The sequence below is a fragment of the Trichophyton verrucosum genome (genome assembly GCF_000151505.1).
Source record: "Trichophyton verrucosum HKI 0517 chromosome Unknown contig01076_1.f1.exp, whole genome shotgun sequence".
Taxonomy (NCBI): Eukaryota; Fungi; Ascomycota; class Eurotiomycetes; order Onygenales; family Arthrodermataceae; genus Trichophyton; species Trichophyton verrucosum.
The window spans coordinates 1-10349 of record NW_003315173.1 but is presented as its reverse complement, the minus strand read 5'-3'; the positions used below and the strand labels follow the sequence as shown (position 1 = coordinate 10349).

General features: G+C 47.7%; 4 protein-coding genes across 4 annotated transcripts; 2 read left to right on the top strand and 2 right to left on the bottom strand.

Annotated features, from left to right (window-relative positions):
• Positions 1–82: 82 nt before the first annotated feature.
• Positions 83–1579, bottom strand: TRV_07649 (uncharacterized protein; the record flags this gene model as incomplete). Its single annotated transcript, XM_003018297.1, has 1 exon — positions 83–1579. One exon carries the CDS (start codon positions 1577–1579, stop codon positions 83–85), a length of 1497 nt encoding a protein of 498 aa, XP_003018343.1.
• A 994-nt stretch (positions 1580–2573) lies between these two features.
• TRV_07648 (uncharacterized protein) lies at positions 2574–2874 on the top strand (the record flags this gene model as incomplete). The annotated part of the gene is made up of 2 exons (XM_003018296.1): positions 2574–2690; positions 2791–2874. 2 exons carry the CDS (start codon positions 2574–2576, stop codon positions 2872–2874), a joined length of 201 nt encoding a protein of 66 aa, XP_003018342.1.
• Positions 2875–4864: 1990 nt separating this feature from the next.
• TRV_07647 (uncharacterized protein) lies at positions 4865–6718 on the bottom strand (the record flags this gene model as incomplete). Its single annotated transcript, XM_003018295.1, has 4 exons — positions 4865–5693; positions 5831–6201; positions 6376–6397; positions 6486–6718. 4 exons carry the CDS (start codon positions 6716–6718, stop codon positions 4865–4867), a joined length of 1455 nt encoding a protein of 484 aa, XP_003018341.1.
• Positions 6719–8386: 1668 nt separating this feature from the next.
• On the top strand, positions 8387–9362 carry TRV_07646 (uncharacterized protein; the record flags this gene model as incomplete). Its single annotated transcript, XM_003018294.1, has 2 exons — positions 8387–8562; positions 8642–9362. The coding sequence occupies 2 exons, from the start codon at positions 8387–8389 to the stop codon at positions 9360–9362; spliced, it is 897 nt and encodes a 298-aa protein (XP_003018340.1).
• Between the last annotated feature and the right edge of the window lie 987 nt (positions 9363–10349).

Genomic DNA, 10349 nt, shown 5'->3' with positions numbered 1-10349 from the left:
AAAAAAAAAAAAAAAAAAAAGGACCAGTTTGTAAATAAGGTCGGCTGAGAATTTAATAGCCTGACCTAACCCAGTGAATCATCTAGGAGGAACGCCGCCCTGTGTTCTCGGGTTGTTGACCATCGCCCACATTAAGGTTCAACATACGCCGTAAGTCATCTTCCATTCGTTTGGTTTCCGCAGAGTCCAGTTTTGGCGCAGGGCAGTTCCTCGCAGGAGGCGTAGAAGAGTTTGGTTGCATTGTCCGGTTCGGCGTCGGAGAAGTAAGAGCGCCTCCAGCTGCCCCATTGTAGCTTGCATGAGCTGGAGGAGCACTGCTAAGTCCAAACTGTGCATATCTCGAGAAGGACTGTTGACGAGGCGGAGTAACCGGGCTGGTTGGAGACACCATACTTCGCAGCCCGGAAGAGGGTGCGGGTGAACGATGGGTTTGGGCACACAAGGATGCCAGGTATTGTTGTGGAATAGTGCTCTCCGGACCGCTAAATTCGTTGCGGGTTCCTAAAGGTTTACCAGAATGGGCAAAAGGTACTGGCGAAGCGGGGCCAGAAGCATAACGAGTGGGTTGCTGGTACATAGAGTAGTCCCCAGACATTCTGAAATTGTTTTGATTATTATTACTGCCATTGTTGCTGGGGCCGTTTGAGGGGTCCGTGAGCCTCGGAGATGCTGAGGCTGCGCGCTGTGGTGGAGGGTTAAGAAGTAAATTTTTGAGAGCTTCGCTTTTGAGTTTGTTGGTATCAGTAGTGCTGTTTTCTCGTGTTGTGCCAGGAAGACCTCCTTGTTTCCCCGGGCTAGTTGCACGCAAAGCATTCATCCGATCTTTGAAAAAGGTTGCAAATGAGGGGCCAATCGGTGACATTCGGGTATCTGAGCCTTCTAATTCTAAAGGAAACACACCACCACTGATCTGTCTTTCGCCTTGCTGTGGGCGTACCTCGTTTCTCGGAGGTGTAGATCCATTGAAAGGGCCAGAATCCTCAAGCTCGCTCACAGGGTTGGCGGCTCTTGCTTGGCGTGCGGCCTTGAAAAGAAAATCGAGAGGGGAAGCTGTACCGGCTTCCTGTTGGGTTTGCTGGGGGGCATTATTCGCCTTTGTAGGCGTACTGTCTCCCGGATCGGTGTCTGGTGACTCATCCTGGAGCTCATCTGAAGTTCGACCGTCAGTTTCCGGCACTGACTTTGAAAAGAACGATGGTATTGGGAGCGCCGATGGCGCAGGAGAGGCATGGAAGGTTGGTCCGGCGTATAGAGGGCTATCTTTGATAGAAGACTGTGAGGAGGTATGACGGTGACCGTGGCCAAGGCTCGCAGTTCGAGCTGGAGCCGGCGAATTCTTGTGGTGATTATCTCTATTTTTCTTTGCTGACCGGCCATTCTTCGCCTTCGTCGCACTGTCAGACGCACGGTTCCCCGAGTCGCTGGCAACATTCGAGTCTCGGTTTGCTGCTGGTGTGGTGTTCGTCTTATCAGGCTGACGTGAGGGGTCGGCAGCACCGGATTTCGACGACGGAGTGCGTTTCTGGTAACGCCGGCCATTTCGAGGCGCCTTGGGCGTAGTAGGAGCCGGACTTGACATCTCGTGTCGCCTCAGACCGTTGTAGGTGGCTTAATAAATAGGCAGCCGTAGATATAAGAATAATAAGGAAAAGAACCAAAGGAAACGAAACCAAGAGCTAGGAAGAACGCTCCAAGAAGAGGCGAAAAAATAAAAAGGCTTGCACGCAACAAAACAGGTCTATTGCGCTAAGGTATTCACTGAGTAGATGAGCGAGACAACGATGGCGACCGTGGTGGTATGAAAGCTGCGTGGAAGCGGGTTCAGCTGGCCGCCGGAAACGGAGTGTATGGCTGGGGGTGTCGGCTGTTTATATCTGTGAGAAGCGCAAACGAAGACAAGGGCGGTCCCCCTAACATATTCATAACTTATCGGGCGGCAAGACCAGAGTACGCTGTGTGTTTCACGTTGGCGGCGGGAAGAGGCGCGATGGGGGCTGTTTTTGTGTCTTGTAGAGGCGTGTGGAGGTCTGCAGGGCCGTCTTCGTTGCTTGTTCGTCGATGTTCAAGGTCGAAAAAGGCGAACTGCGCAAAAAAGCTCCGCCTGGTTGGTTGTCTGGGGGGGGGCCTGAGCTTGGGGTCATGTGACCTTAGCGGGAAATCTTATCTCCGCTGCTTCTCCCGCCCGCCCGCACAAGGTAGGTAGTTTAAGGTCCATAGGTCAGGTAGGTAGGCTGCCTCGCAGTGTTTACCCTCCATCTGACATCTGGACGACGAAGCCGTTGACGGAGAAGCCAGGTGGTGACAGCGTCGAGTGCTGTGTTTCAAGCTGGGTGGCATTGCAAACAAGACTGGGATATCCTACACAGGCTGCGTTCACAGAGGTACGACCCATCCCGCTGCTGGCTGTTAGATAAGCGCTTGTTAACTCATGGAAGGCAACAGCCGCTGCTCCTTAGCGTCAACGTCGAACCTCCCAGCACATAGAGTATAGGGAGTCTACTTCAAGTGACCACACGAGATAACTCCTTCCTTCACTTGTACAAAGTCGATGATAGTTTGTCCTGCACAAAACCATGGCAGATGTTGAAATGACGGATGCTGCTGGAGATGCCAGCAAGGGGAAAGCTGTAGCTAAGACCGCAAAGGCTGATGCAGCTGGGGAGGGTAAGAAGAGATTTGAGGTCAAAAAGGTGCGTGGTTCCGGATGGAATTTCCGTCGGAGTCATTCGCGTCTGTCACTACTGGAGTGAAAGTCCTTCTCCCGCTGATTTTGATACTGGGATACTTTAGTGGAATGCTGTTGCTCTGTGGGCATGGGATATTATCGTTGATAACTGTGCTATTTGCCGAAACCACATCATGGACCTGTGTTAGTTATCATGAAGCTGCTATGCATGTCCTCTCACATCCGACAGTTTCTCTAACGATGCTATAGGTATTGAATGCCAGGCCAACCAGGGCTCATCCACCACAGAGGAGTGCACAGTTGCCTGGGGTATCTGCAATGTAAGAATACTCTGTCTCGGCGTTAGTTTCCATTAGCTAACACATTTGCCTTTTCAGCACGCGTTCCACTTCCACTGCATCTCGAGATGGCTAAGAACCAGACAAGTGTGCCCACTAGACAACAGAGATTGGGAATTCCAGAAATACGGACGGTAGATTGTCTACCGTGTTTGGTCTCTTACTTTCTTCTCTTCCCCGCTCCGCTGCCCGTCATTTTTCAACATAAATAAAGCTTTATGATATTCAAACCAAGGCCAGGGTTCCGGCGTATGTAGCTCAAGGACTGTGAAGTTATGGGATTCGAATTCAAGACCTGGCAATTCTTACAGATCCTCTCAAGAAAAGAGCTACAAGCTTTCTCTCCTGTGCTGCCTACTCCTAGATAGAAGCCGCCGGGTAGAAGGGGACTTCCTAGTACCTCTCTCCACAACACGATAGGCAGAAAAATAAACTAGTCCAGGGTGAATTTAACCATTGCGCAGCCAAAACAAAAATCCACAGCAAGAATAAGATTATATCGTCATCAACTCCCCGCTTTGTCTATAACAATTCCGTCTCTGCCGATTCCTCCAGCTCCCGTGACAAGCCATGACTCAGGATGCTGGTTATACATCGGCCATGGTGGAACAATGACCAGCATCGTTAATATGGAGCCAGCCGTCATCGTCCAGAGTGTTAGGAAGACGTCCTCGTACGCATATCCGATTAGAAATGAGACGACCTAGAAACCAAGCCCCTTGTTATTATTCTATACCCTAGCAAGAATTTCCAACTTTACAGTTCAACCCTAATATGTCAAACGTTCTGCTCGGGTATAACTCACGGCGAATATAGAAAGAAGGGCGGTTGACAGGAAGTCCGTTACTCGTTGGCCATGGAAGTCCTACCAAACATCGTTAGTTACCAAGAACAGCTAAAGAATGGCGGACTTCGAGGACAGCTCACAATTGGGCCATCGAGAGCCTCCCGGAGGGGCCCAAGAAGCTCATCCATGATTTATAATATTGTTCTTTTGTTAGCTGGTATCCTCCCAGCTGGAGCTTTGCCATGCGCAGTCAAAGCAAAGTAAGGAACAGTCTGGCAGTTCTGTTGCTGACTAATATAACAAAACAGCACTATATCACGTGATGGAGTTTAAGCTTAAATTAGTTACACCAAACATCTTCACTTCAGCACAAGCAACTACTGGGAGATTCGACACCCAATTCGCACCCAACGCACCCCGTCACATTTACTGACCCTGTACAAGGGATGGCGTGTGGAAAGTGTAGGATTTGATGCTTGTTCACAGATTTACAGATGATCTCAAATCCCACCAAGTTGACACCCTTGAAGTTCAGATGAAACACTTCAAGGTGGGCTTTGGTCTCTGATGCCGCCCGGGATTCCAATCAGTGTCGGTTATCTCAACATGCAATTATGATTGCGCCAGCTTTGCCCCCCTTATCATCATGACTGGTGTATCGACCAGGAACACCTGCTTGGCAAGTGATCAGCACGTCAAGCTTTCGGCTCTTGGTTGGGGAACAATCAAGCATCTCTGGAGCTAGGAAAAGGGATCTCCAGGCGGCTTCCGGGTGGGCCATAGGTCCGCATTTATAGCAGGACGGCAAGTCTTCGGAGTCAGGGTAGCTAGAAAGAATCTAAACGTGGTCATCATTTTGGACTCCGTTTGGTCTCCTATAATAGGAAGCTACTCGACAATATGGAGCATAATGTGCATTCATTCTCCACTCAAGAAAAGATCCTGGCAAGTTCTTCGGATTCTTCTTCTGAACTGGATTTCTTATCTACTCTACTTCACTCTTCTATTTTATGTCTGCTGTTTATGCTTTAAATACTTCGGCAAGTTGTCGTCCTAGTATCCGTCCTTGTCCACTCCGTTCTCCTGATATACCTGCAAACTATACCTTGCAAACTTACTGCGTGCTCGGATCCGTGGTCCATACCTGGTGAACAAGGGCGGAATGATGCAGAAGGCAGTTGCCAAAGCTGCAAGAATAGAAGTGGCTAGATTCGCGCCCAGCACTTCGTACATCCGTCCGGCAAATAGTGGGAAAACAGCAGAAAGTGTGGAACGCACGAGAGATAGAGCAGCGAACCCACTCGCTGAATAGCTCAGGTAGCTGTCGGCTAGATAGCCGGCTAAGACGGCGTCGAACTCATTTAATGCATAGCCGATCAGTACCAGGGATATAGCAGATACCACCCAGTGGACTCCAGGAACGCGCGGCGGAATAGTCCACGCAAACCACCAGAGACCAACCGCAAGAACCGGAGCGCCAATGGAGAATCCAACAAGCTTATGTTCTGGCTGCAGTACCTTGCCTTCCCTCTGGTATCTTGTGATCATTCTATGATCAAAGATACGGGTGAGAACTCCGCTGATCAAACCGATGCCAATCGCGAGGAAAGGAAGGGACGAGTTTGCGCTGGAGAATCCAAGGTCCTCATATATCGGGGGAAGAGCCTCTGTGAACAGATAGATGAGTGCAAAAGCTACTGCACTAATCGTGGCGACCATGAAAACAATCGGCTCTGTAAAGAATAACTTGAGGGGTCGGAAAAGAGCTATCCGAGCAAACGTCTTCATGTCTGGGGTATGGTCAGGGTTTAGAGCCTTGAGCGTGGTTATACCCGTTGACTTTTGCAATTTGGCAACCTCACGGGAAAGGAGCAGTGATGGCCTAGATTCGCGAATCCCAAACAAAAGAATGGTGATCACGGCAGTGAAAATAGCTGACACATGAAAGACCCATCGCCTAGAACGAAACAGGAGTCAGTAAGGAGGGTCATACCCGTATACTAGGCTGATCAAACCCACCAGTCCAAATGATCGATGATATAAATGCTCATGATGGGTCCAAGGATCAACCCCATGTTGGCCACCATTGCCCACATGAAGATCAGCCAGATGCGGTCTTTGGAATTGAAAATATCCTCGATGCTTCCTGCCACCACAATGGTCGGAATGGCCGATAAGAATCCGGAGAAGAAGCGGCCCACTATGACTCCAGCTACGGAGGGCACAAGCCCAACCACAACGCAAAAAAGGCTGTATAGTCCAGTGCTGACGATATACAGCTTTTTGCGTCCAAAAGACTCCGAGTATGGCGGGAATATGATCCCTCCGACTCCTTGGCCCAAGAGATACCTAGTTTTCCAAGAGAGAAGGTCTATAATTAGCGTGAAAGGCTATAAAGTGTAACGGGGAAAGGAACGGGGCTCTACTTACACCGAAACGAACAAGAAGACTGCTAGGGTACGGCTAAGTCCGTACTCATGTCGTGCGTGATCAGCAGCTGCACTCTGCAGGGTATCGTTATTAGAATCACGTCATGTTGGAGCTGTGATTAAGGATCAACTTACACCTGCTGTACTCACAGCCGTTCTACACACGAAAAAAAATACCCGTCAGTAAGCAGTTCTAATGAACACGATAGTGAGAGGGCAAAGAATGGCGTGTCGAGTGGTCATACGTGAAAAGGTCCAAAATAATGATCAAACCACTGTCATAGATCTTTCGTAACATGGACCAATTGCGTGGGTGCTTCGGGTTCGAAGCTAGCCAGCGAATATGCTCGCCATCAGGGGTATATTCAAGACCGTGTTCCTCCAGCAGAGCTTGTAGGTTATTCTCCCCTATTGTAGGAAGAATTTCGAGCTTCGTCATTGACGGCTGGGAGCTGGGTGTATCGCCGGGAGAGCTCATTTCGACGTGACCACTTTCAGGCGTTCGCTAGCAGCCTGGAAGCGCAAGACGAGGTTTGAAAGATGAATGGAAGAAGTTGTAGGTGAGCTCCTACATCTGTATTCTTTGTAGACAAGAGAAGAACGGATATAATCTCCTGACTAAACGGTTAATTGAGGATATCAATGGGGCGTACGGAGTAGAAGAGGATTTCTGATACAACTTTAGTTACCTGCACAGCTGCAGAATATTCCAAAAGCTGAAAGGTCCGCAAGACAGCTAAGTGGCCTATCGTATTATGCGGCGCAAAAGACGTAATCATGCCGAGGGTTGTTGAAGGATCCACGAACAGGGTCAAGCGAAGTAACTAACTGGACGGGCCGGTAAAGTTTTCGCTCTTCTTTTGTCGTCAGAAAGCCACATCAATGGGCATGCAAGCAATTTTTTCAAACCCATTTCCTTAAGTGATCTGCGTCGGCTTGTTATCCCCGTAGCTAGATCTACCCTCTGTCTCAGCTAGTTGTTCAGTGATGATATGGTGAGGTCCCCTTTTGCCCTTCATAAAATTAAGTCGCCGCCTTAAAAAAGTATTTTTAGGCTCATCCCTGACAAGCTCTCGCGCTCTGAACGAGTTCCTGCCCGCCTTAATTCGGTCGAGACTAGGCGATCCTTCTCAGCTTGCAGACGATCCTTGAGGGTTTCTAGAACGTCCCAGCAAAATATGTCGATACCCTGGTATAGACACATTTTTTCATGGATAGGACATGTTCAAGAAAACCCTGGAGAGAACGTGCTGGATGCAAGGGTTGATAGATATTTGGATGCATGAGAACCTCATCCTTCAAGATACATGGGTACAAAATTTGACACAAAGGCAAATGACCAAGACTGAATTTGCACTATAGCGGTGAGTATGGAGACTGGAAACTGGAGACTGGAGCCTGAAGTCTGAAGTCTGGAGTCTGGAGTCTGGAGTCTGGAGAACTTCGATCATCATCAGCGGCGTTGGCGTTATTTTTGTGGACTAGTTAAGGGGGTTTGGAGATCAGGCGAAATGGATCGACACATTTGCGTGTACCTCAACCAGCTTTCACCAGAAGGCTGAGCTGATGAAAGAGGCTCTTGGGGTATGGTAAATTTAACCTGGTTTATTGGCAGGGACTCCCTTGGGCAGGCAACAACGTCCTTCGAGAAAGCCTAATTGGCATGCAATACGCAATGCTGCAATGTAATGCATTCAACAAATGGAATCAGGGCCCCGCATGGCCCCTATTGCACTAAGCTGTCACAGCGGAGGTGTGTACGCGGAAACGGAGTTAACTCAGGTATTGAAATCGGAAAAGTGACATTCAACCTGGTCATCTGGGCCTATTCCTCCACCACGAATCGCCCTATAATGTACTTATTGACGGTACGTGAGTGCAGGGTTGACAACATGTCTATGGCGAAATGGGACGGTTTACTCATTCGGAGGATCCTGACTTATCCGGTATCTCCCGAAAGGTCAGTTGGATGGGTGGCACATCAATCAGACTTGTAAAGGGGCTTACAAGCCAGGGGCTGAACGGGTATATATATATGTATGTATGTTGCCGGACTGAAGCTGCGGGAAGAAACGAGCAGATCCAACGCACCCACATCCCTTGGTATCAAATCAACTAAGAACGCAGGCATCTGTCATTCGTCACAATGGCCACCATTGCTCTCGCCCTCGTCTGCGCTCTGTTTTATATCATCTTTGTTCTCATCTCCCGGAACGGAAGCGAGAAGAGTCTCTCCCACGAAGGTTTCTTCCAGCGTGTTACCCATCTGCTCCAGAGCATCGGTCAGCAAAAGGGACCTCAGGGTTCAAAGATATTGAAGAGGTACGACATGCATATATAGACTTATCTGGTAGAGGAAATTCAGAACACCTTACTAATAACCCCTTTTTGCCGAGTACAGGAAAGAGGTTGAAGAAACGTTTGGCCCTACGACATGGCAGAGGCAGTCGTATGATGCCTTCCAAGCCGCCGTCTGTTCAACAGACCCTGTAGCTTTCCCTTGTGTATATGCTACCAAGGGCTTCAAGGCCAAGGAACATAGATATATCTTCCTTGATTCCGAAGACATGAACAACAAGAAGAACATTGCCACCTTGGCCGCTGCACTCAAGGAATATCTTACAACGCCGCAATCGGAGCTGGGCCCCAACACAAGTCTGGTTGTTCTTTTCCCCGTCATCAACTCACAACTATCTCCTCAAGAATACCATCAGAAATACTGGGACTGTCTCCGTGCTCTGAGAAAAGTTGACACAAAGCCATGGCCATCACACATCCCGACGGACACTGATACTCCGCTGTGGAAATTTTGCTTTAATGGCGAGCCAGTGTTCAGTGCAGCCATGACGCCTTCTCACGAGAAGCGAAGATCACGATATGCACCGTGCTTTTGCATTGTCTTCCAACCTAACTTTGTCTTTGATATTCTCTTTGCCACGGATCTGAAGAAGAAAGCGGCTATCTCAAAGGTTCGAGGACTGCTGGCTGACTATGACGAAGTGCCCATTAGCCCGGAGTTGAAGAACTACGGAGATGCCACTGGTCGGGAGAGCAAGCAATACTTCATCATGGATGAGAATCAGTCATCGCCTCCATGCCCTTACACATCCCTTGATGTCTAATGAGATTTCGGGAAGCTCTGTTTCATTTTGTCGGTGCATTGGTGGCAGGCTGTAGACCTTAAGAGACCAACATATAGACGTTTCTATGGGTAACAGAAATAAAAGTCAGGGCAAGACCCCATCGTTTTATTTTTATCCCCTCTCTTTTCTATTGTTTCCCAAAAGTAATAGTGGTATGCTCCTATGTTGGTCTAACGGCTGGCTCCTAGTCGCCGAATGTCACACCACCGCGATGGTTGGGTATCAATTGCTGAAGTAGGGGAAAAAAAAAAATTATCAAGCGATTAACTTGATAGTCATGTTGTCTCAGAGCTAGTCGTGAAGATGACCCAACTCTTGAAAGGCCCAAGGGAAGTTTCTGAATAGAAGAGCGACGATTGGTAGGAGATATATCAATATAGCCATCACGGCTAATGAAAGCCACAGGTGGAGCAAACAGCAAAGAGGGAAAACCTACGCAAGGCGTCTAATTGGATTTCTGGGTTCCACGTGAGCCGTCGATATCCATGGATTGCACGGGTCCATTTTGATAGTGACTGGCTGGCCGATTCAACGATCAACTTTTTGCGTCAAACACAATAACGTAGGGAGCCGTCGAAGCTTTTCCATATGACTCGAGCATCCCGCGGGCTAGTTACGCCGCCCAACCAACAATCAATATTGTATAATTCCGAATTACGTGCCCGCATAGTCTATCTATAGTAGTTATAAAAAGTATTACTATATTAAAAATACCCCCTTTTATTTATTTTCTTTACTTTTTTTATTATAAGTAGATATATAAGGCCTCTATGGATTATTTAACTACTTTTTAAATTATTTATTTATTTTTTCTTATTATTATTTTATTTATTTTTAGAAGTTATATTAATTTTTAATATAATATTATATAACTACTAAATAATACTTTATTTTGATTTAATAATAAAATATTAAAATTAATTAATTAATTATATATATTGATTATTAACTACTTATAATCTAATA